General features: G+C 39.3%; 1 protein-coding gene across 1 annotated transcript; it reads left to right on the top strand.

The window, feature by feature from the left end:
• Nucleotides 1–6,667: 6,667 nt before the first annotated feature.
• Nucleotides 6,668–26,760, top strand: si:ch211-183d21.1. The gene is made up of 12 exons (XM_046069521.1): nt 6,668–6,812; nt 7,591–8,452; nt 8,672–8,852; nt 10,882–11,021; nt 15,437–16,002; nt 16,513–16,786; nt 16,969–17,164; nt 19,415–19,599; nt 21,017–21,112; nt 21,545–21,709; nt 22,677–22,770; nt 24,567–26,760. The coding sequence occupies exons 2-12, from the start codon at nt 7,630–7,632 to the stop codon at nt 24,628–24,630; spliced, it is 2,784 nt and encodes a 927-aa protein (XP_045925477.1). The 5' UTR covers nt 6,668–6,812; nt 7,591–7,629; the 3' UTR covers nt 24,631–26,760.
• The last annotated feature ends 197 nt before the right edge of the window (nt 26,761–26,957 follow it).

Genomic DNA, 26,957 nt, shown 5'->3' with positions numbered 1-26,957 from the left:
AGGGGGATGTTTACCAGAGAAAGTTCACATCGTCAAATATCTCTGACTGTGACTGTGAGGATTTTGTCTGCTGGCGCTGAGAAGTAACATGAAGCATCACTTTGGATCAATAATCCAACACAGATCTCGTCAGTACACATTGGTGATGCCTTTAACTGCCATTAACCTAAATGTACTATACTAAATCCTCATCCCACACTTTGACCTGGAAAATCATGTCCACGGTGCCTGTCTCGGATCTCTTCACGAGTGCCTGTACATGACCTTGGGGATTCATAATGAACACAAAGGGATTCTCCCTGCCTGTCTCCCTGCATCACACACACAAACATGCACTCTGTATGGTAAGCGCACATGATTGGATGCAGTGAGCTGGTGATGCATGTTGAATGTTGATGAGGTTCTTTGGGTGCCTTCTTGAAAAAAAGTAGTAGCGGCAGAAAGCTTCCTCTGTGCCTGCAAGACAGAGGGGAAGGAAATGAGAGGTGTTGGTGGTGGTGTGGCAGGGTGGCGGGGTGGGGACAGAGCTTCCCACATTATTCATCAAAGTTAAACCCTGCCCTCACCTCCTTGTTAGACCGCGCGCATGTGAGCTATCACATCTAAACACACATAGGTAAAAAAACTTCTACACAGGCACATTGCCTCTGTGATGCATCGGTGCCCTTTCTTATCACATAATTCATTGTCATTAGCGCTTTGAGATCTGTAGTGTACAAACACTCCAGTTAGCATGGCCTCCCTCTGCATTGCATTGTTCCATGCTTTCCTGCCGTGAATTTATACACAAACTTTGCTTTGCCCTCACAGCGACCTAGTTTTTATGTCTGTTCAGGTTAATGAGTTGAAAAATTAGCTTGAGGCACACCAGGGAAGCTTTTAGGGTCAACAGCATGCAAAGCAATTTTTGGTGCGAGATAGCTGCAGATAGGGCATTGTGTATTTAGACACAGGATCACACAAAACGCCATTAATGACTTCTGTTATATCAGACCAGGTTGCCAAGGCCCAGGTCATCTGAAGCAGCAAGTTGGCACCAAGTCTGGTGATGTTCTGTTTTCTTTTGCTTCAACAAATCCCATTAAAAGACTAAAACCAACAATAGATTGATCCTACTAACAAGTATTTTATGTGCAGCCAAAGGCTGATATAGCTCACTCTTCTGTGCCGTAAAACTTCACTGTTGTCCAAAACTATTAAAAGCACATTAATAAGAAACACTGTGTGACAACTTCCTTCATTACATTGAACATGGGCGCTGTAGTTTGTTTTGAGTCAGTTCCACAAGTCTGCTGCTGCTGCTGCTATCCACTAATGAACCACTTTTGTATTCATCCGCAGCTGAAAATAGTACCAAGAAAATGCACTCCTGTTTGACCTAAAAGCTACAGTACTCACCTGTTTCAGAAACTAGACTTTTTTAAATCTAACTATGTATTTGTGGGTGTTTGTTTTATTAAAACTTGTTTCTTCAGTAGGAAGAAATGGGCGCACATGCCACACACTGCGTAGCAAAGTCATAAATATTACGAGGACTAACACATCGTTGGTTTTGTTCTTTTCATGGGATTTGTTGATAATACAAAAAGTAGGATAAACCCTGTCCATATCTTTAAATTTTTGACCTTCAAGACCATTTGTGAGCTAAAACCTCAAAAGTTATAATACATCTATAATGAGCATTGAACTTTTTGCTGTAAATTAGAAACCTTGCCCCTTTTAGATGTTAACTATTTACTAACTGTCTTGACATCCAAAAGGACAAAGGTTTAGAAACGTCCATTGAGGAACCCCATAAAGGAAATGTGTTATTGTTCAAATATTAGAGCCCAAAAAATGGACTCACAAATACGACAACAGTAGTTTGTGTTCTGTATTTGTAGTGGATAAAAGTCTAAATATACCTCAGGTTAATAAATCTGCATCCAAACAAGACTTCATGCTACAGTGAGAGTGCAATTATTCTAATGCTACACTGTAATGCAATATGCCAAGACTTAAGACTGTAGGTGGTCTTCCAATATGAAGTCTGGGACAGGATGTGGTTTTATTTGACTGTGCCTGCTCCAGCATTTGATATGTCTAGAAGTCGGCCCCATATTCCCAGTGGGTGAAAATTCATGTGATGATTGAGTCAGGGATGATGCTGGCTGTCTTCACTTCACTTCCAACAAAAATGGCTCAACACTCACATCCAATTGCTGTCACATTCTGCTTTGCAATCAAACAAGTGACATTCGTCTGAGATATAATGTGCATCCTGCTGTGTTCTGCGCCGCTGGCATGCAGATTTGGATTACTTTGAGTGGCTTTGTATTATCCTGAGTGGGTCCAGGGTCTGTTAAGATATCTAGAAACAGCTCCACTATGTACCCTTCTGAACTAATATTCACTTAATTTGATGTTTTACACTGAATTAGCTTAATTAAGCTATGTCACTGTTAATTAATAGTGATGAGCCGAGTTTGATTCTATTCACCTTCTCCTCAGTTACATGTAAGTATTCAATTATACTACAATTGACTTACTAATGATTCTGGTGGACAGAAGAGCCTATGCAACTTTCAAATTGTTACACCGAGCACACCATCTTTCCCCATTATCTGCGAGGAAGAGTGTTTTCCACTACGAACAGCACAAACAGTGATGAATTAGATGAGAGGACATCTAAGTAGTGAGTCATCAAAACAAACCAGCCAAATGAATTAGATGTACCTTGTCAAAGGGTTGTTGACTCTTGAAAAGCCAGCAGCGTTTTGACAGAAATTCAATTGAAATGTTCCAATACCTGCTCGCACTGCAGTGCCAACTTCATGTAAACCAAAATGTGTACATCATTAACATTTAAACTGACCTTTTTTGTTTCAAAATATACTTCCCGTCAATTAGCACAACACAAATAGAAATAGAAATGCCACACGTTCACCAGAACATCAGAAAAAGACATTCCTCTACGCGGAATTACCCATACAGTTTCACCTCAGGGAATCTTACTTGTTAGAAGCATTTTTGATGATTTTCCCCAGCTGACAGTTTGTGTCAACAAGACAGCAATTCATCAGAAAAAAACTTCCCCCATGCTTATAGGGCCATCTAGTGGTGCTAAGAGGCATTAGTTATTCACACAACATTTCAAAAGCGATTGTATTGCCAAGGCTGGAAAAACAAATTAGATTATATCCATCCATCCATCCATCCATTGTCAACCGCTTATCCTGTGTACAGGGTTGCGGGGGGGCTGGAGCCAATCCCAGCTGACATTGGGCGAAAGGCGGGGTACACCCTGGACAGGTCGCCAGTCCATCGCAGAAAGTAGATTATATCAGAGTTGTAATGTTGATAAAGCGACAAAAAGACAGAGATGCCTGTTTTCAGAATTGGCTCAAGCAGAAACCTTCATTTCACGAAGAAAGGCAAGCATACAACATCTGACACATTTCTAATTTGTGATACACCACAACTTCGTTTTAGTGATTACATTTTACAAGTTTACATTGGGCCTTTTTTCACACTAAAACCAACTATATTTAATAGGCTATATTTACTACTTACTACTTATTCATTTTTGTAGCAATTGAGTAGTTCATATTGTATCTGGTGTAGTGTTGGGACTTACAAAATTGCGTTACAAAAGTAACGCAATTGCAGTAATGTAGGCCTATTGCTTTTTGCTGTAACGCAGTAATATAACGCATTACTAAAAGAAAATAGGTAATATTATACCCGTTACGATCACAGTTACGCGAATTACAACGCATTTTAACACGAAATTAAGTGCTGTTTTGTTTTTTTAATAATTCACCAACACAGAGAAATAGGGACCAGAAAAACAAATCCATGAGTAGAAGAGTAATGTTATTTAAAGCAATGTAAAAACATGATAAAAACATGAAAAGTGTAAAGGACGATTCACTAAAAGTAGTATGTGAGTTTAATGCACTACTGTTACCTTAAAATACTGATGTAGTCGATTAAATTCCCTAAGCAGGTTGTGATAGAAATATTGTGGACAGCAGCTTATTATCTGGGCTCAAAAGGTCACAGAAATGTCTTGTTCACAGACCAACCCTGCTTACAAAATGACCCACATGACCTTATTATATATTATATATTCGATATCTGAACAAAAAATCAGCTGCTGAAAATATACTTGAATAACCACTTTTAATGACTAACCACTGAAAACCTCACATTGCTGACTTAATGGATCAGCACAGACTTTGTAACCCTAAACCCTGAGCTCAGGTTAAAGATCATCTCTACCATGAACAGAGACCACAGCATAGTGATAATTGGAATCAACTATTCTTAACTCTTTCCTTTTAACCAAATACAAATCTATCTGGAGATATCTCTTTCAGAAGACATTTAGACACAACAAACTTTGAGAAAATCATGTTCACTTTGCTGTCAAATAAAATCAGAAAATTGCAGAAGTTCACTGTGGCACAGTTTGTGAGAGCAACATTCAAGCTATAAATTGTTTTTATATAACCCAAAATTATTTTAAGTTTAATATTACAGTATTGATATTGATTTATCAATTTATCTCCCCGCTGCACCACGACAATAGTATTTGGCTTAACTCAGATGCTGAATATTCATAATTGACGCAAACTTTCCGATTACACAGTATGGTCAACAGTGCCTTGATAAGTGGCCAAATAGAAACATACTCTTCAAACAAACCATTTGTTTTACATTGAGAATTATGCAGCGGAATTAAGAAAAGGAATAAGATGTACAGTATGCAAATGTTGAATCATAATTTGTGTGTTAACTACTGGCAATTCAACAAAATAAAAATAAATACATAAATGATGACGATCTGACTTTTTGCTCTTTTAATATATTGTAAACTCCCCAGTCACGTATTACTCATGTGGCCATACTTTGTGATACTAATTCCACAGGAAGCACAAATTAAACTTTGTGCGTACTGACTGAGAAATATAGTATAACGATTTCCGCTTGAATCCACATTTGTTGTGGCCAATTTTACATGAAACGATTTTTAAAAGGGCAACATGAATCCATTCAGAAGTCTGCAGGAGGAATGAAGCTGAAAAAGTTTCACAGCAGCCTCGTAATCTTTTAGGTTTTTCCAAGTGCAGCAACATATTGAAATGTCTGTTACACATACTTCTAATTCTCCAGAGAGGCATAAATCAAGGTGCTCAAGATATTAACCCTCTTCCAGGAAATGTGTTAGTAACCTTAAAATGTCAGTTTAATTAGTCAATTAATATTTATATTTAGATAACTGCTAAGCCCTAATGAAAGATCTTTATAATATTCTCAAGCAGTAATGCTCCTGAAGGATCTGCAGTGAGTTTACACTGAGATTATTGCATCACGTACTTTTATTTAGGTATAAATGACGTAATATTCCTAACTTACAGCGCTGTGGATCTTGCACATTACATTATGCTACACAGTAATCATGCTGTTTGTATATGCAAATCTTAAGCTTATGATGCATTATGAACATGTAGTCTTCACAAGAAAGCTAAAAAGCTAAAGGAATTATTGATATTGGCATTCAACCATGGGGGCCTGGGGCAAAAATGGTTTTATTATATTTTGCCTATAGAGCTCAAGAGAACAACCAGTACCTCTATGTCTGAACTACAACTATATCTTGATACAATAGGATTTTGACCCCTCTACAAGACAGATCAGGTCATTTCCAAAATAGGTAAATATTATGTATTAATGCAGCTAGTGGTGGAAAGTAACTAAGTAGCCTACATTTACCCAAATACTGTTCTTGGGTGCAATTTTAAGGATCTACTTCAGTTGAAAAGGAATTCTTTAGTTAGTTTTTACTCCATTAAATTTATCTAATAATTTAATAATAACCAATAACTGAACCAGATTCTGATTAAAGGTTCAAAATATAATCAACAAATAAATGTATTATAATGGTTAGAGATAAAACGTTATTGACCCCTTGGTAAAACTCATAAACTACCCAGCAGTAGCCCGTATAGTTAAAAATCAGCTCCACCTTTACCAACTGCAATATTAAAGTGATGCATTAATAATTATAATTCAATAATATACATTATTCTGAAATTGGCCATTCTGCATAATGAGGAAGTTACTTTATGTATCCAGCTATGTATGGATGCTAGTACTACTTTTAAGTGAAATTCTGAATGCATGACTGTGGTATTGATGTTTACCTAAGTAAAAGATCTGAGTAGTTTGTCCACCACTCAGTACAGCTTTGGAGAAAGTGAGATGAAAGAAAACTTTTTACAAAAATCACTCAAAAACCAAACTGAATTGTGTGGTGAAAACTTGGCTGTCACTGAAGTGTTACAACGGAACCAGCTCTCCCCTATTTCAAAGTGGGGTCAGGGGCCCCCTTCAGATCTTTTACGAGGCTAACTGGGATGAACCCAAGGCCATGGTATTATTTTTCTCTAAAACATAAATTACCACAGTTTCACAGTATAAGTACAATTTCTGGAGTGGGGGTTACACTTAACCCGCCTTTTTATTCCACAAGCATGAGGTTTTGCTGCTTTGCTGGTGTTTTATCTTCAGCTGTGGATGGCTGAATGGTGAACTGAGCCGTAGAAAAAAAGAGAGAGCTTCCCTGGCAGGCATCATCCCCCTCAGTCAGTCTGACCGCCCACAGTCCGGGGGGAGAAAGTGCTGCTTTGTGAATGAAGGGAGCGGCGGAGGGCAGGAAACAAAACTTTACCAAAATTACTTCCGACGGGTGACGATTTTACATTCAACTGAGAGGTTTCGACGTGTGCAACAAGCGACACCTGGCCGACAAGGACCAAGAAAATATAGTAAGTCCGTAGCCTTTTTAGGACCTTGTGTGGCACTGAGAGAAAGCAGATTGACAGCCTAGTTCTTCCCGTTTTTATTCGACGGAAAGATGCATGCATAGCAGCCAAACCGTGACTTGAATAACTGCCGTGAGATGGGAGATAATTTCAGGGCACACGTTCATTCCTTACACTCTCCCTTCATCTTATAAGACGTCTCCCTTTATGTCCCAACGCGGTTTAAAGAGAGGGGCTGTCGTGCAAACTAATGTAGCCTCTTTAAGACTCATTTTGGAAGCTAACGTTAAAGCTGTGACGACTTTGTGAGTGATCTAGGGATGTACTGGGATTTGCGTTGGACTTTATCCTGATCCTGGATTAAAAAATGGCACCGCTCCAATTTATTTTACATGATCTGTCCATTTAGTTAAATAATCCTATTTATTCATAGCTAAAGCATTTTGCCGTTTCATGCAAAGTCCCCAAATGCTTGCCAGTGTGTTTCGCAACCTTACATGACTCATGCAGAAGACGTCCACTCCCAGTGTCACCACTATGAACAAAAAATAGATTCATAGAAGACTCATTCATGATATTATGAGGTTTCTCCTCTAGGGAATCTGGTCTGCAAGTAGTAAACATTAGATTTGATCACAGTGCTGTGAACAGGCTTCCACAGCGGCCTTTTCTGTGGCTCAGATTGTGTTGTCATTTTAAAATAAAATCACAGTATGAACAGTCGCTTACTCTGTTGTATTATTTCACTGAGGAATGCAACTGGTGGTCTTTTGTTTTGCAGAAGCTCGCCCGTGCAGGTATTTCAGGGAAGCTGTAAATCATGGTGGTCAGTTTGGCCTGTGCGGCCTGTCTCTGCCTGGTGGTGGTGGTCAGTGGTGACCCCTGCCTCATCATCAGCGAGATCAACGCCGACAACCCCAGACTGGACACCACTGAGTTTGTGGAGTTGTATCACACCAGCGGACAACGGGCTTCTCTGGACGGCTACACGCTTGTGTTCTATAATGGGAATGGAAACGTAGCCTACAAGGTGCTGGACCTCAAAGGCCACAGCACAGATGACAGAGGATTCTTCCTGGTGGGCTCGGTGGACATGCTGCCCAAACCGGCCATCCTCCTGCCTCCCAACACAGTCCAGAACGGCCCAGACGCCATCGTCCTCTACCACACGTCTGCTGCTCGCTACAGTGAGAAGATGAACGTCTCCGCCGTCGGGCTGGTGGACGCCGTCGTGTACATGACTCGCCGTACTGGGGGTGCAGAGTTCCTGGCTGAAACTCTGACACCCGGGGAACCAGCCTTCGTAGAAGATGAAACAGCACTGGAGGGGGACGAGTCAATTGAGAGGTGCCTGCTGTCAGAAGATCGCTGGGGCTTTCAGGTGTCCTCACCCTCCCCAGGTCAGAGGAATAACTGCACCCCGCCTGCCGCCCCAGCAACCATTCCTGTCATTACTGAGCTGAAGCTGGGAGGAGGGCAGGTGGACGGACTTGTGGAGCTAACAGAGGCTCCGGCCGCAGGTCCTCTGGTGCTGGTAGTGTTGGATGGAAAAACCGACACAGTCAGTGTGAGTGTGGACGTGCGTGTGGACACCCCCAGGAATGGGTTGATGTCCAAGACCATAGAGAAGAAGTACATGAAAGGTCAGTGTGCTGTGGGTTGTCATAATATTGCTCTAACGCTCTGAAAAATACAACCTACCCACATTGTATCTAGATATCTTGGCCGGTTCCACTTTTTAGTTAATCAGGTTTCACATGTTGAAGCTGTGCAGAGTTTCAGTTTGTTTAGATCAATTTTCATTCATTCATTCACTTTCGTTTAATTGTATATGCGTTGTTCCTGTTATGTTTTCTTCTCAGGAGATGAGTCTGGGGCAGTTGCTATTTACAGTGGCAGAGCCTCAGACTTCCCCATGGGCAGCCAGCTGAGCCAGATACAGCCTCTAGATGCATTTGTGTTTGCTGGACCTGGAAGTAAGCCTAGTGCCAACCTCACAGAGACTCTCATCCCAGGCAGACAGCCCTACCAACTCAGCAACAGGCAAGACACTTTGATAGTGTAGTGTTTCCAACTCCTTAAGTAAATCTGACCCAATTTGACTACAGAACATAGAAGAGGTGGAAAGAATCCCTACTAGTTTGGTGAAGCTCATGGTGTGTTTTTTGGTTTGGCTATCCAAGTGTTGTGAAACAAACTCTGTTAAAACGTGTTTCAATCGCTGGGGGAAAGGGTTCGCTTGTGACCACTGTTCCTTTTTCCTGTTTGGTGTGCGTCATCACTGTAGAAGAGTCAGTCAGAAGTATGCTCTTGCTCTTATGCACACTAACTCAAAGAGACTGAAATAGATATTTGCAGAGCAACACTAGAATTTGACCAGCAAGTTTAATTAACACCTGATATAAGTTAAGACCAAAGGTTTACAGGCACACTAGCAACTCTGTGATGATGTATTTTTAAACCTGGACCCTAGTTTCACATACATTTTTGTCTTTGTGACTAATTGTGATAAAATGATTTGAAATTGGTCCACTATTGAGCTAGCGCACTGCAGTCGGCAGCAGCGAGACAGAACTGCTACGTAATCCTTGGGGGCAATTGCGCCCGTGTCAAAGTACGTCCAGTAAAGTGTTTGTTTTTGCTACTGACAGGCTCAGATTGTAATTACAAGTTATTGTCAAGGGAGTCTGGTGGCTTTGACAAGAGCAATATGGCAGCTGTTTCTGGTTAAACAAAAAAGATCTTACTCTCTTTCATATCCTACTCTGTCCCTGTAGGCATCCCTTCTGCAATGTTGTCAGACACTTAATAATGCCCATCCGAGGGGAAAACAATGGTCTGAAATTCTAACCAAATGCCTGAACCTTGCTAAGAACATTATATTTCTGCATGTCAAACGATTATTTTCGCACCCTACGTCTACTAGAGAGGAAAAGGTATATTGACAAACTCAATATTGTCTGCTTATATCAGTTTCCCTTCTCCTTACCTTGCTTTTCTTGGAGAAATGAAACCACTGAATGGCCAGAAGTCAAAATGTGTTGATATTGACAACTATTTGATTCGAATCATTTAATCTAACCTTAAAGATCATCATTTAACCTAACAAATCTCAATAACAAGTCCTGCATAGTTTAATTAGATTCAGTCTCTGTAGTTTGAAAAAAAATGCATGCCGTAAACTTAGGCATATTGAGTGTCCAGATTCGAATTCCACAGATTTCCCATTCTTCCTGCTGATGCCTCCAGCCTTACTGCCTGTATCCACTTTCGTCTTCTTAAAGGTTTTCAGTTTAGCTTATAAAAACTTGATTCTTTACCCTTGTTGGTAATGCATCCGTCCACAGAGCAGCCTTTTCTATTATTTGCTCGCAGACGGAAGAGACAAAGAGGCACCTTCACACAATACAAAGTCAGTGGAGAGCGATTAATTGTTTTTCCCTCTACTGTGGGCGGGACTTAATTGCACTCTGTCTCTATGTTTTAATAATTAGCTGGAAACACAACAGACAGTTGAGGCCAATGGGAATTCCTTTACTCATAAACCAAAGTATCAGGCAAATTCAAAGTTTGACCTGATGGTGCTGGAGGAAATGACTTATATGGACTTGAAGGTCATAGGACATGAATGAGTGTACCAAATTTCATGACAAGTCATCTTGTAAACGTAGAGATATTTTAAAAGATAAGTTAAAATTTTGACCTGCTGGTGGAGCTACTACTGGGATCACCAAAGTTAATACAAATTGATGGTTTGGGGACTAAAGATATCTGCACCAAATTTCATTGCAATCCATGTAATAGTTGTGAAGACATTTACTAAAAGATAAAAATGTCAACCTGCTGGTGGTGCTGGAGGGAAAGTCAGGGGATCACTAAAGTCAGTAGGATTCATCCTCTGAGGACCATGAATGTCTGGATAATGTTTCATCCAGAAGTTGTTGAGATATATCAGTCTGAACCAAAGTGTTGCACCAACTGACGGACAGACTGACATTGTAATATTAAACCTCTCAAAATAAGGGTCAATACATAAGGTGGTTGTTTCTTTATGATTTCATTATTTTCTCAGTTTGAGAGAGGGAGGCTTCTGTCTGAGTCGCTGTGGTGTGGCCACCTGGGCCAGAGATCCTGGTGTCTTTTGGGAGGCCCCGCAAACTCCTGGACAGCCCAACCAGTGCCCCTGGCCAAAGATCTGCCCTCACAGTATTGGTGAGTGTTTGAATGCGCTCCATGAATGTATATTAGATGCTCAACATTATTAAGCTTTGATAAATAAACTATTACTTAAAAATATTTAAGGCCTATTTTTTCCAGCTCAGGCTAGTTGTTACTAATATGTCTGCAGTTAGGAAAGGAATAAGTAAAGGGAATAAGTGTGCTTGACAGGCAGTATAGTAAGTCCCACCTGATCCAGACATTGTGCAGTTGATTGGATGCTTGATCTCCTCACAATGTATTAGCAAATATTCAATCAATGGCACTTTTATATAGGTTATCCTGATGTTGAGAGTCTCACATTATCACTCTCATTTCTAATCTAGTTAAATATTAAAACGTAATAAATCACTCGGATCAAATTAAGTCGTAGCCATGATTTAATAATGTGTGAACGTAAGATTATGTGTGGCTATGAGAAAATTATAATGACTCATCTGCATGAAGAGACTGGTGTTAATTGTTGAATACTTGGCACATGTGGTATAAGGAGCTACATGTATATGCATGCAAACATGGATACTTCCAAGTAGATTTTTTTTTTATTAATCTTGAAGAACCATGTAGTGATTCTTAGAAAGAGATTTGTAATTGGTCTGCTCAGAATGGTCATCCTCAAATGCTGATAGTATGCTGATCTCACGGAAGTTAAAGATATTATCATGAACCGGCTAAGAAACTAGAGAACACAAGTATTGCAAATTAAAGAACTGAGAGTTGGTGGAGGATGTTGCTGCAAGAAGGAACTGTTTGTTCAATTATGTTTATTGGAGTGGATGATGGCGATGTGAAGTATGTCATAACTATAGGGTTTTGAGACCCTGATGTGTACAAACAAAAGTTTGCACCGAAAGTTTCTTGAGAAAAGGAAATATATTAGATATTACAATCCCTAGATAATTTGGGAGGTTTCACGTAAAAACAGTTAAGTTTACATTCAGTGTCCATAAAGCGGCTATTATCAATAATAATACATTTAGAATAGATTACATGGATTGTCACCTGACTTTCTCGGCAAGACACCATATAAGCATGTTTATCAAAATGTTCCATTAACCTTTTAGCCATTTAGGACTATCCTACAGTATGTCACTTAAACTAAATCAATATTCTTGCTTGCTCTTGCTGCTGAATGTGTAAGCTATTGTTGTTTCATTGTATGTTATTTTGTGCGCCTCTAAATCAGTGATACTGTGCCAAACTTACTATAAACTGAGTACTTTTGTTGTACTGATTTGTTGGCTTATTGCATGCAAAACAAATAAGAAGCCTCAGCTTCTTTCTGGAATGCATAAAATAAATGGACATCCATTTTTTACAGTATAAAATGACAATCCAATCCAACTTTATTTAATCCAACAACAGAGTGCAGAGTGTTTCATCTTCACATAAGTAGCAAATAGCTAAAAATCAGTGGTATGCAACATAATTATGTAATACTTCTACTAGGGCTGGACAATAAAACAATAACAATTATCGCAATATAATTTTTTCAATAACAATATAACAAATGTTCAATAAATATTCAATCAGTGTTGGACTTTATTCACTTGAATCATACGAATTAGGACTTAATTTTTTTTATTAAGATGTTTTTTTTGTTGAGGAAAAAGGACCGAAAAAAGCTTTTACTTAATTTTACTCATGCATATTTGTTGACAAAGATTTTATCATAATTGTTTTGAATGTTCTACCTCAGATTTGTGAAGGGATCCACTGTTTGGCATCAAGAGTTTAAACCAAAATTAACCACAAGGTTTCTTCAACTTTCATTCAGGAGCAAAAATCAGTCTTTAAACTCAAAAGAAATAACGATTTGATACTTATCGTGATAATTATCGATACTGAAATATATGAAACTTTTTATCATGATAATATGTTTGGCCATATCGTCCAGCTCTATAATCTTAAAATGTCTTATAGGCCAATTTACATAAAATTAAAATTCATTAAAAATAAAGGAGCTAGACTTCATGGTGGTATTGTCCCATCTGCTAAAGTCCCTCCTCAAATCTCATGGTGCTCTGAAGTACAATCATCCCTTATTAGAATTTTGTGTTTGCATGTATTCATCCATTATCTCAACAAATCCCTGTGGATTTAGCTCATTTAGCTGAAAATAGCTCAAGACACTTTGTCATTTAAAGCAGGAAATGTCTTGGTCAGTAGAATCAATAAAGAATATTCATTGGTTTTTAACATAGGCAACACATTTGTTTGTGCTTCATTAAACATCATTATTAATTATATTATAGGGCTTACATTCCCTTTAATTGTTATCCAACAACTGCATGTTCATTTAAACAATAGCTGTCTATAATGGAAGAAATGCAGCTTGTCAACACATTATAGCTTTTGTTTCCTGTGAACATTGTTTAACACCACTACAAGGTACAAAACATACCAAAAAAACAAGTAATATTTCAATGAATTTAGGCTGCTTTGAATTAAATATAATCTCTCTGCCTTCTGGTAGATTGATCTGGTAGTCTTTGCCAGTCTCAGCTATTGGCAAGTGTAAATTAAACACAGTGTGGTAAACTTCCATAAATGTCATCCAAGGTTTTCCATAAGACAGAAATAAATAGCCTATAACTTAATCACATCAGTAATTTACTTAAAGCTAAATTAATTACTGTTTATTTAAAGAGGTGGTAGTATGCTTTTTGGCTTTTTCCCTCTCCTTTATTGTTATATACCTTTTTTGTGCATGTAATAGGTTTGCAAAGTGAAAAAGCTCAAAATCCAGCCCAAAGGGAGTTCCCATCTCCCACAGAAAGCTCTGCTCTGAACTGCCTGAAAACAGCTCATTTGTAGTCCAGCCATTTCCCTTTCATCCCTGTGACGTCACAGGGATGAAAGCTAAAGGCGCCTCATATAACGCTCACCAAGCAGAAAAACACTGCAGCACATACCTCTCCTCTCTCTTCCAAACACTAGCTACCCTCCAGGCAGTAGTGATGTGCAGATCTATCCTAAAGTATTGATATTTCTGACACCAACATTTTCTGCTCTAGGATGGATACTCATATAAAAGGATCGATATCTAAACTCAGTAATTTGGAGTGTGTGAGTGTTTTATCATAAGTATCTTACTTTTACCAGGATGGTCTAATTATAGGCTACTCGGTTGATAGGAACTACTTTTCCTTCCGCCTGTTAAAGTCATACTTGCACTACGGCTCTGTGATGGAGCCTCTTTGGAGTGAGCCGCTGCAGCCCTTTACATTTCCCGTGATTGAATGCTGACTATAGCTGACTGTAAAAACAGTCACATCTGGCTGTATTTTAGCTGTGAAGGTAATAATGACTGCTGTATGTGATGTGTGTGCAAAGACAGTGAAATACTTTAGCAACACTGCAAACTTCGCTAAACATCTGAGATTAAGTCAAAATAATATGATGATGTTATGAAGTGGCAGTTCTGAGGAGTAGATTTTCATTATAATTAAAGAATATGACAGTAGTTTGATGTCTTGTCATTATGCAGCTATTATTTTGAATTGGTAAGGCCACAGCCTACTCCTTATTTCTCTCATAAATACAGAAACGGGAGAGGGAGGTCACATTAAAACTAGAAATAAAATATGTAAAAAGTATCGGTATCGGCAATACCAGCCTGGGTATTACTTGGTATTGGATCGGATAGGAATTAAGTGGTATCACACATCACTACCAGGCAGTCCATGGACACAAAGTTGTTACAGTTATGACGTTATGGATGAAAGATACATTTGTTACAGATTAATAACTCACCACTCTGAAACTCTTGCTCCAGTCTTTGTTGCCAAGCTGATCGGCAACATGTACTGCTGAAATGAAGCCGTGTTTACTGGCTTCTCATTGGCTCGCCCTTCTCTGCTTCTGATTGGCTAGTAGTCCTTAACTAGGAACTGCGCATGTGCAACTCCCAACAAAGATCATTTAGAGACAAAATGTATCACTCCATAGCTAAAACGAAGCCTTCACACACAGCATGAAAAGAGGAGCTGCAGCAATGTGCAGTATGAACAAAAAATATAGTGTTTTTTATACCATTTAAACCTGTTCTGGTACAACCCCTAAATAGGATTTTGAACCTGAAAATGAGCGTAATACCACCTCTTTAAACAACTCAATACAGTTGAGATTAAAGAAGAAGTTAAACCTTTTGGGAAATGTTGCTTATTCGCCTTCTTGCCGATTTCATATCTGTCTGTTAAATATGAACCCAACAGCTAGTTAGCTTAGCTTAGCACAAAGGGGGGAAGCAGCTGGCCTGGTACTGTCCAGAGGTAATAAAATCTGCCTACCAGCATCTGTAAAGCTCTTTAACACGTTATATGTTGAATCCATACAAAAAACAATGTGAAGTGAAGTCAAACTGTTCCTTTAACAGCAGCTAATTAATCCCTTCCTTTATGCTTTAGTGAATCCAGGAGGTACAGATTCACCGCCTCACCTCCCACCCTGGGGGAACAGTGACTTCCTGATCAATGAGCTCAACACAGATACACCTGGCGCAGCTGAGGACGGCGAGTATATCGAGCTTTGGCACCCATCGGGACGCCGGGTCTCCCTGCAGGGCATCTGGATACTACTGTTCAGTGCACACAACAACAGACCCTACAGGGAGATCAGCCTCAGTGGACACTTCACCACGTCTAAGGGCTACTTTCTGCTGGGCAGTGACAGGTTGGTGCCAGCTCCATCACTCCGCTTGCCCCCTAATACCATTCAGAACGGACCAGATGCTGTGGCACTCTATCGCAGCCCTTTTGGCCCACCATCAGCCGCACAAAGGGGGATCCCCACAAAAGGCCTGCTAGACGCAGTCGTGTATCGGCAGAGAGGATCAGATAAGGAGGCGCAGGAGCTAAGTAAAGCTCTGACCCCAGGACAGCTACCTCTGCTGGAGGATCCAGAGGTTCTGCCTGGTGATGAGGCCCTCAGCCGCTGTAGAGGCCTTTACCCCTATGACCTGTCTGCTTTTTCAGTGAGTACAAAGGGCGAAGGTTTCACAGGGCATGCTGAAATAAAACAGTTTAGCTCAGAGGCTAATACAAATGGCAGAAACAACATTGTGGAAAACAAAGAAGACAAAAGCTCATGTATAATGAATACAAATAACAGTAATTAAAGGAATTGCACACATTTTTGTCGGAGAGGTAGATGAGAATATTGCCTCCACTCTAACATCTGTACGCTAAATATAAAGCTACGTTCAGCAGCTGGTTAGCTTAGCTTAACACAAAGACAGGAAACAGTAGCCTTGCTTTATCCAAACGCCAGCACCTCTAAAACACTCTAATTAACACATCTTCTCTCATTTGTTTGATCTGTGCGCATATCGAAGTGTAAAAATTATGTCCAAAAATATTGAACTACTAATATTTGGGCAGTTTTCTCTCATTGCACTAATATTTAAATAAATCCAGATGGATCCGTATTGGATATATCACAGATGTTAAAATCGTAAATGTATGAAATGCATTAACCACTACAGGTGGCTCCACCCACCCCTCTGAGGGAGAACAGTTGCCCTCGCCCCCCTCCAGCCCCTGAGCATGTAATCATCAGTGAGGTGGCTAGTGGCCATTGGACCAATCACAGCCAGCAGAGGGCCTTTGTGGAGCTGCACGGGACCCCCATGACAGACCTGCGGGGCCTGGTGCTCACTGTGTTTGACCAGGAGCACAGTGGGACCGTCATTGCCCTTCCTTTGACCGGATCTACTGACCACGATGGATTTTACATGGTTGGAAATGTCACTGCAGCAGGTGAGGGCAGTTGGAGACCTCGTTGTTTAGGTATGGACGCCTGTTGGAAATGAAACAAAGATTTCCTCTCATTCTCATTAACAGTCTATTCCGCCCAAACTCTCTGTCTGTCTTTTTCTTCTCTTCCTTGTTTTATACCTGTTCCCGCCATCACTCCTTCACCTCCTCTCTCTCCTGCATAGATCAGATTTTCCTGGAGGGCTCCACGGTGCCAGCACGAGGAGCAGTAGTCCTGTGCTATGACCTGTTCAGCGTCTGTAGAGCTGGCACTGCTCTGACCAACTCCAGTCTTAGAGATGTACTTGTGTTCAGTGAAAACCAGCAGCTGCTCTCCTCTTTGTCAGCCACCAGAGGGAGACAAGTGATTCCAGCTCTCGGGTCAGAAAAAAAACCAACAGCATGTTTGAACTTGCACAATGAACTGATATGACCAGTTATTGACATGTTGCATGTTAATAGGCCTTTTTCACAGCAGACAATTTGGCTTGTCATAGTTTGAAAAGCACAGGTTGGAAACAGACACCTATTTCCAGGAAAAACGCCTAAAATAACATACCCAAAATAAATAAGTAATAACTCCTCAACCATTAGGCCTAGATGCATAATTCTGGTCTCCTTTGACAGGTCAGAAGCTAAGGAATATGGTTCAACCATATAAATGAACCTAATTTTTCTATTAAGAGTAAATGGAGATGCAATAAAGGAAAATATGATATTTTCATCCTTGCCTTGTATAAAATCTATATTTTAATAGCAATATCACCATTAAAACCATCATTCAACTCATTATAATGCAACTGAATATCTTCTAATAGTCTTAGAATACAAATGTAACTGTATATTTGATGAAAAGAAACTAATATAGCAGTTATTACACAATTTTTCAAAAATATACCAGGCGAATATTTGTTGTATATCTGTTTATATGTTCACTTTTATTGGGAGTTTCTTCAAAACATTTTTTCTCTCCGTACAACCACGTTCCAAATAACATAAAGCTTCCAAAACATTGAAATACTGATAACAGTGAATATTGATCAATATTCCTGTGACCAAAAGTAATCCCGTGCTTTATAGGGCTGTAAGTGGGCTCTTTCTCTTCGTATTGAAGAGATGTCTAGCTGAAAGATCTGAAATTTTTTTCTGTAGCTCCTATAGGTCGGCCAGTAGAGGCCGATAAAGACCGTCTCCCACAAAGGAACTCTTCTTCTCTCCTTCAATTTGAGGAGAGAAAAGAAACCTAAAAGCTCATTGACCTCACCAAGATGGCGGAAGGTCTCTATTGACACATAATTCAGCTGTTTTTGGACTGAAAACAGCGAGAACAAGAAAAGTAAGAGAGCGGTTGTAACTGTAAATGTATATTGCTGCGTTTGTTGTTGTATTATTAATCGGCTAATAATGCTGTGAGTTTAGTGATTTGAGTGATTTGAGTTACACAGCTGAACAGAGGTGGGATGAGAGGTGAGATATGTTGAAGGCAACTTGTGCAGCCATGTACAGAGATAACAGATCGATTTATGTTGTGATGTAAGTTTATTTAGATGCTTGGTGGTTGATGTGTGTTTGGTGTGGATAAAAATGGTCGGTTTGAGATGCTAGCTGAGCCTCCTAGCTTCACGGAGGTGTGTGGCATGCGTAGGGTGACAAAATAATCTGATCGTACATCGATTACCCATTTGCATTTTGAGGCAAAAATCTATTGTCCCGTGGCATTAACGTGGCTCCATACTATTCAAGGAAGCCATGATAGCGAGCCATCTGCAATAGGTGGACCCTGAAATTAAAGCTGCTAAATGGAATTCATCTTAAATTTTATTATTTACACCTTTTTCTACTGAAACAATTTCGCTGAAATTGCTGCCTCCATTAACAGTATAATAATAATTAATAATAATAAATAATTAAATACACTTGAATTAAATAAAACCATAGAAACCTTCGGAGGAAAAAAAAGGTGCTATTCACACAGCCAGTACCACATACTGCAGTGTCAGGGAAAAAGTAGAGAACTTGTCAGAGTGGAAAACATTGGAGGTAAACAGTTCAATCAGCCACAGTCTGCTGGGGCTACCTAACCGAATTCCTCTGGGTTACCCTGGATTTCTTATTGGTTCTGTGTAGCCTATTTCCAGCAGCACTTACATTCGATTGCTGCAATTCAAGAGAGCATGAGGCGATTTTGTCTATAAAATCTTTTTTATAAATTAAAGAAAGTAAATTAGATGATGAGGTTAACATTTAAAAGACAATTAGATATTAACCCATAAACTAAAAATTAGCTGCCAGAAAATTATAGGCTCCATCCATTTGGGTGAGATCGACCTACTCCAACATTAATCAAGCAAGTTTTCCTCTTTAGCTTCAGCTGCAGTAAGCAAACATTGCAATATGCAGTTGAGTGACAACCATTTTTGTGTTTTGAAGAAATCCATGTAAACTTGTTTTAGAACAGCATTACTGTAACCATAACCATGTAAATGTTGCAAAATACATTATTGCCTTAACTTATTGGTTTGCATATTAATTCTATTTTGCTTTATGTCATTCTAGGCAAACTCGCTTTTTTGACTTGATCATCCTGTTTATTCATGTGTGTCATACATGTACTGTTGCGTGCATGTGCAGGTCTGTGGAAGATGGCCCTGTTTCGCTCAGTCGGTGTTCATGCTGTGAGGTGAGGAGCCCCGCCTCCTGGATTAGCTCCTCACCCACACCTCGCAGCACCAACGTCTGTCCAAGCTCTTCCTTCTCAAGTGACATTGATCTTTGCCTCGGACCCCTGTCCAGTGACTGGCCGGAGAAGTTAGGAGGTGAGGTATCATAACTACAAAAAGTTGTAATCCTTAAAGATTAGTATCAGTAGTACAACTTCTATGCCGGGACTGCTTCTCCAAACTGTGAGCATGCCGAACGTCATCTAGTACCCCAATACCACCACACTTCCCCCACAATCCGAACTACCCCTTTAAGATTTAAGTCTTGGTTGATATGGCGACACTCGCTTGGTGAAAACAGCAAATGCGGTTTAATACTACAGGTCACAGAATCCTGGGTCAGCAAAACTATTGTTGTTTTAATAAAGAAGTCAATAATTGGCCTTTTTCTGTCATTCTGTGAGCAGCAGTGATCTGATTTTATCCTGCACACGGCATGAGTCTGGGAACAGCAGGGCACAATGAAAGGAGTTTGTTACCTCGCTGAGAAGCTGGATGTGTGCAGCCTGTCGCCTACTGCTCTTCATCTAACATCTCTGTAGCTGCTGCTTCTTTTTTCATTACTGTCTGCAGTATATTAAACTTTCGCTGACAAAAAATGCTGAAAATTACAGCATTCAACTATAGTGCTCACTGACAAACTATCATTTACTACACATGTAATAAAAGTCAACTTGTGTTTTGCTGTTAATGTAAAGCTGCAGCAGTAGGAAATGTTCAGTTTGCATAAGCAGTAACTTAATACAGCATTTTTTTGGGAAATGTCGCCACAGACACCTAGTTCGTAATACTGCAAATATAAAAATGTTGCATTACTTTCATCAGTGGGCCATAAGCTCAATCAACATTGTGTTATCTCATTCGCTTAACAGCCATTTATTTAACAAACCTAAAACGTGAAACTGAATAAAATATGATCTAAGGACAGATAGTGTCATATTTTGTGGCAGATAGCAATGCAGAAAGCTACCCTCACCCTACTGAGCCGAATCTGGGACACTGAGATGAATGGGCCAAATTCATCACATAATTGATGTCAGACACATATTCTAAACAAAGTGGTGCCATTATAAATGTATAAATGTACAGTGCATACAAACATTGCATACACCCACCGCACCCCCACCCATCCATCATCAACCGCTTATCCTGCGTACAGGGACATTGCATACAAAACTTTAAAAAAACATGCAACCATGAGGCGTGTCCTGGTGCCTTGTGGTTAAGAAGCTTACCAGCCTCTTGTTTCCCAGCTGTGGACGTTTCCATGATATGCTCCTCTCTTTCTCTCCCCATTTTTCCTATTTGTATCTGAATTATCAAATACTCAAGGTCAAAATGGCAAAATTTGTCTTTAGAGGGACAAAATAAAATTAAAACAATGAAGATAAAACCTTAATGTAGAAATTACTTTCTTTTTATGTCTGAATTGACTCTCTAAGTCTGTCTCGTGGTTATAACACCGTAAACAGACCTTCATAGAAGCTGACAGCCTCTTCTCTGTTTGTCCCAGACTGCAGTGGTCTAATCCAGGGGAGGAGGGTGGCTGAGGTGGCCGACTACCTGGAGCAGAAGTGTCACTGTGGCATCTCTGCCTTGTATCTCCAAGGTGAGGCACTTTTATTCAGTGTAAATTTGTCACATTTGACTGATTTGTAATGTAAAAATTGACTGGCCTGTCCCTGAGGTTTGAAAAATCACGTGTTTGTCAAAAGGATGCTAATAAAAAAGACCACTGAAGCCATTTATTGGGAGAGAACTTGATTGACGAGACTCCAGTCAACAATGAACACAGTGGTGTAGGTCGCAGTTACCATGGTGTTGTAAAGTATGGATATGTGTTTATGTTGTTGGAACACACTTAACAGCTGAGTCTGGGTTTAATTTTAGTGAGTGCATTTGAATTTGAGTGCAGTGGTTTAAGAACACCTTCTCTTCATTTGGCAAGCAGTGTGCCACCAGTGTAATAACAAGCTAAAGCGTGTCCTGAACGCTTTCATATGAAGCTAATGAAACATTTGTCGATCTGCTTGTGTTCAAGGAGCTAACTTTTCCTGTGCGTCTGGGTGGCTACGAGTGTGGGGGAACATGCACGCGCTGTCGGACCATCAGAAGGCCCTCATCATCCAGACATTACACATGAATCCTTCATCGGCTCAGGGAGACGTCTGCTCTGCGCCATCCACGGACCGTTATACAAGCACAGGTTTGCATGACAGAAAGGCCCTGCACAAGCTCACCACTGAGCCAACATGCATGTCTAGACATGTTGTCCTGGTGGTAAAATCTGGGATTGAATGTAATAAGATCTGCCAGAGCAGGCAGAGTGGCACATTATCATCATTAGGATCTTATCCAGAGGCGGTGCAGCCTTTACAGTGTGTTTGCAAAAGTTAGAAGATATATTCTTGTGTGTCTTACTCTGAGCCATAGAACCTAAGATATTTCATAATAACATGTAGAATGACAATCTGCAGATAATAATACAACTTTTAAAAACAGGACTTTCCATGTAACAAATACAGGTCTAAGTGCCATGTCATGTTAATCATGACATTGAAGCATTAAAGAATAGTGAGCCGTCTGAGAGCTTGTAGCTCTTCATAAATGAGCTATAATTACCATAAATGTAAAGCACTCTTGTATCAGAGACATTCTTCCTCCTTACACAAGCTATGGTTCATGTAAGCAGTGACATGAAAATGCAGAATGGGGCAAAAAGAAAATTAAGTAAACATCATCTAAGCCTTCCTTTGACAAACCCCTGCTGTTATATAGACTGCTGCACTCTAGCCGTGTTACATGGAGTGTGAGAAGGACAATGAAGCAGTTAAAGTAATGATCCTATTTATGGGTGGATTTTTTTTCAGCAACAGCCATTAAATAAATTAATGTAGTAGTTTTAATAGTTTGTATCGTAGCCATTCCTGTTCAGGATTCAAATTACTAACCTACAATATGAGGGATTCACAGCTGAAATTATCTGTGGCATAGACGGCATCTTGTTAGGTCCATTTTGCAAAGACGACTGGCTTTCTGTGTATTAAGCCTGGCATATGCTTATAGAATCTAAAGGAAGAAGTTTCATCAGGATGTTGAATTGCCATGCTGTGTTGAAACATATTTAACATGTTCAGAAAGAGTGACTGACTTATTATTTGACTCTCTCCTAGCGTCTGCCCTGGGGTTACAGATAGGGCTGATAGTAGCAGTGCTGCTGCTGCTGGGACTGGGAGCTGCTCTGTTCACATATTTCTACAGGAGGAGGTGAGGAGTCTTATTCTAACCCTGTCTTCTCTGCTGGATGTGCACACTGACACTGGTTTGCTGGAAATCTTCACAGAGCCAGATTACTTACATAATAAGGATAACATATGTTTAACCCTTTGACTTGTAATGCTTGCGTTAATTACACAGTGACTGAGTATTGTGAATAGCATATTTTAAAACAAATGTGTGTAATCAACAATCAGCAGTGCCCATTTAGCTGCATTGTTGGAAGTCTCACACCGAAGATGTGTTCTTTTGTTGCTCTTTGCCTTTAATCCTCCCTGACCCACAGTGATAATGTTTTTTAGAAAATGCTTTGTGTAAATATAAAGAGAAGTCACACTCAATTTTATGCCCTTTTCTTTTGGGGTTGCACAAGTCTAAATTCTTAGAAAAGGAAATGAAAAAGCAGCAGTCTGCGGAGGTGTTTTTCTGCATTATTGAAAGAACATGAACTACAACCATGACAGATTACATTAGAGCTGTCGCTGAAGATACTTTCAACTGTTGATTAGAAGAGTCAAAATGACCTACGTACTAAATTAGATGTGTGTACTGTGAATAAATATCTGTGAAAATCTAATATAATGAAATGTTACAGTGTCAATACAGTATAAAATAGTAGAACCGCTGTCTTAAGAACATAAATAAATGCAAAGTATAGAAAATAATGAGAAATGTGCCCAGCTTATGAAAGTGCAATTCTTAATCGTTCTATGACTCTTGAGAGGTGTTAAAACTAGGGCCCCTCGACAAGAGAGTGTGTCTAGATAATAATAATAATAATAATACATTTTATTTCTATAGTGCTTTTCAGGACACTCAAAGACACTTTACAGTAAAACCTGTAGTTATGTATATTTAAAAATAGATAGAATACATAAACAATAGGTAAGAAACATGAAATACAAAATACATAAAAGCCATACCATATACAGACCATATAAATAACAGTTGGCAGCAGGTTAAGTGGAACATTATTTGACGTTAAAAGCTGGTCTAAAGAGTGATTTGAAAGAGTCCAGGTTGCTACATTTTCAGATGGGTAAGGAGTTCCAGAGGGAGGGGGCTGCAATGGTGAAAACTCTGTCACCCCAGCTTTGTTGGTCTTTTGTTGGTGCATATGGATATTTGCAATTAATCAAATGACCACAAAGTAACTGCCACACATGCAAAAAAATAATCCAAAAGTAAAAATAAAACACTGAGGTTCTGAGGCTTTAGGGTAGATCCTAGCTCTGTCCAGTTGCCTTGTGCACTGTGACATTTGGATACATGCATTAATAATTATTAAGTGAAAATCCACAATCCAAAAGTGTGAAATGTCAGCAGTAAATGTCAAGTGTCTGTAGAATAGCAAGCCCTTCGTGTCTTATCATTCTGCACCAACGTACAACAGTCATTGTCTGTCATAGAGGGAAGAAGTAGCCTCGTAGTTTAGAGATTCCTCCACTGACTCAACTTTTTCATGGCTTGTAAAACCTGCTCCTTAATGCTAATCCCTATCACTCTCTTCACCTGTGTGTGTGTGTGTGTGTGTGTGTGTGTGTGTGTGTGTGAAATAAATTCAGAAAGTTCACGACAGTGCTCTAGAAGTTGTTGAAAGTCATTCCGGGTAATGCAGCAAATCACAGAGTGAAGTAGTGGTAGTAAACAGTCAAAAGGTAAATTATAAAACGTAATCCTGGAATCCTCTGAATGTGAGTGACTGGAAACTGTAGTGTAATTTCAGTGTGTAGATTCTGGCGGCATTAAGGCTTAATTGTTTATGTTAATGTTCTCTGTATTCTCAGGCGTCCTCTGGACTATTACACCATGGAGCTGAGTGAACATGCAGAGGGACTTTCAGATCTATAATCAAGGCTTTGAATCACTGTGTTTGCATCTGGAAGTGCTCGTGTGCGTGGGAGGACTTCAGCAGAGAGAGCGAGAGACGGGGGGTAATCGGAGGTTAATTTGACCTGTACGTAACTGATTTTGTGTGTGACAGGTAGAATTTCATGGCATGGGTGACACTTAAGACATCAAATCAGGCAGCCCATGAGTTGCATTTAAAAACATAAAGATAGTAACATATTTTTGTAAAGATCAGTGTATAGCCAGTGCTGTTGCTACTTTTAAAGGAAAAGGAAGATAAAAGGGAAGATTTATTTTAAAGTACTTGATTCCTAAATAGTCATTTTTGTTGACTTGCTACTGTGGAAAAAGCCTTTTAAATTTAAACATGTGATTTATGCAGGAAGCTTCATGACATCCTCAGCTGGCACTACAGTGTTTTAACAACAGACTTTATAACCAAGATAATATTTGTTACTCTCACACTTCAAAATGCTCTACGTCCTGCTTTATTTTCCTGCTACATGCTGTAATAGTCATTTTAGACTCTAGTCACTCAAAGGGCTTGATTGTGTTTTAAATGTGAACGTCTTTAGCTAACATGTGATGAATGTCTGTAACCACTTTTGTATGCTTACTTAAAGCAAACTGTTTACATTTTCTTGATTGAAAGTTAGAAAAGGGGACGTGAGCGACTGATGTTGAAGTAATCTCTTGAATGAATTTGTTTTTAGAAATGAGAGTTTGCTTGGGATTAAGAAAATCAGAGCTATGTCATGTTTCACTTGTGTTTGTTTTGTTTGTTTTTTTGAGTGGCTCAGAAACCTCTACTGTGCCTTGTTCTTGTATGTTATTTGATCACCTGATTCCTCATTTATTAGAGGGAATGTACAGCCATGTCTGCTGCAGCCATAAGTGTAAATATTATGGATATGATAGTATTCTCAGGGGGGGTGGGGGGGCAGTTATCGCCAATCTGAAATGATAACTTATTGTAGAAATACAGAAACTAGCTGGGTTCAGAGCAAAAGTGAAATATTCAGATAGGTTAAGTTAATTTGATTCCACTTTTTTAGTTTATAGATACAGTTAATCTGGAAATAATCATAGAATTTCCAGCACAAAGTGCCATGAAATAAACGTATAAGCTTGGATAGGCTCCATTTTAATGTAGTTGATTGACCCTTACTTTATAATGTCGCCTTATTCATCTACTGTGGTGCACAGAATTATAGCTTGTTTGCTTTAATTATCTTGTTGAGGAGATTTCCCTCCTCTGTACCATTTTCCTCAGTTTTAATTTCTCAATATTGACATTATACCCATCTGTCAAGCAAAATTAAGCCCATAAAATCTGATTTGTTTTACAGCATGTTCAACTAATTAAAAAGAAAAAAAGATAAACTGGATGGAAAACCAACAAAATCATGTAAATGAAAGCCTTTTTTAGCTTTCAAAGTGATCAAATTTGATGTTTTCTCCTTGAAATGATGTTATGTAAAGTTCATAAAATGTTTTTTTTATTATAAACATCTATATTTTTAGGTTTTGTATAAAATGGTACATGTAGGAAGTTTGCAGTTGCAGCTCTGTTTTATACCCCAAATAATATATTCACATGCAAATGTGTACTCTTGAATAAAATTTGAGATATGTTTGTCCTGAAGAAGCCACACAGTGCTGAAAAACAGCATAACACAATTTAATGTAACACTTCTGTTCAGAGCACTTGTTTAACATGAGAATCACATTCATCACTATATGTAAAGTGTATTTATATATACATATAAATGGCACACTGACTGCAATTACAAGAAGTGGAAAATTATTAACATGGCTGTTTTTCTAACCTCAGTTGCATTTTCATCGATCAGGAACAGCAGCATTCAAATCTAACACAACTGTGAGAGAAGCTAGAAACCTACACGTTTTCACCGAGCACTTCAAGGCTGTGTACGTACAATGAATTGCCATAGTCTACAGCAGTAGATGCCACAACAAACATTAGAAAGAAAACTGTGTATCATTTGCAACCCCAGGTCATAATTTAAAAGCTTTCTTTCCAGTGTTTGCCTTTCAGCTTATTTTCTGTTTTCCTTCCAATGTCATGCAGATGTAGCAGGTTTGAAATAAAATATTTCCAGATGTGCAGTTTTGTTTCACAGTTGTTCTTCAGCCTGTTGCAAGCCTTTACACCAGAAATCATGTACTATTTCTCGTCTCAGCTCTCATTTGTGGTTCAGCACCGATTGCATAGTTGAGTAGCTAGAGGTTGTCCAAGGCCTTAAAGTTTAACCACGCTTCAGTGTCACTTTGTGAGTACAAGGGCAATGCAGGTTTTTTTTTTC

This window comes from Micropterus dolomieu, linkage group LG14 (genome assembly GCF_021292245.1).
Source record: "Micropterus dolomieu isolate WLL.071019.BEF.003 ecotype Adirondacks linkage group LG14, ASM2129224v1, whole genome shotgun sequence".
Classification (NCBI taxonomy): Eukaryota; Metazoa; Chordata; class Actinopteri; order Centrarchiformes; family Centrarchidae; genus Micropterus; species Micropterus dolomieu.
Note: the sequence above shows the minus strand (reverse complement) of the source record. Positions and strands in the feature narration are given on the sequence as shown.

Excerpts from the sequence above, each read along its gene's own strand:
- si:ch211-183d21.1 (XM_046069521.1), top strand. The coding sequence starts at position 7,630 with ATGGTGGTCAGTTTGGCCTGTGCGGCCTGTCTCTGCCTGGTGGTGGTG. Across the intron at positions 8,853-10,881 it reads CCCTACCAACTCAGCAACAG|TTTGAGAGAGGGAGGCTTCT; the intron begins GCAAGACACTTT and ends TTATTTTCTCAG. Across the intron at positions 21,710-22,676 it reads GGACCGTTATACAAGCACAG|CGTCTGCCCTGGGGTTACAG; the intron begins GTTTGCATGACA and ends ACTCTCTCCTAG.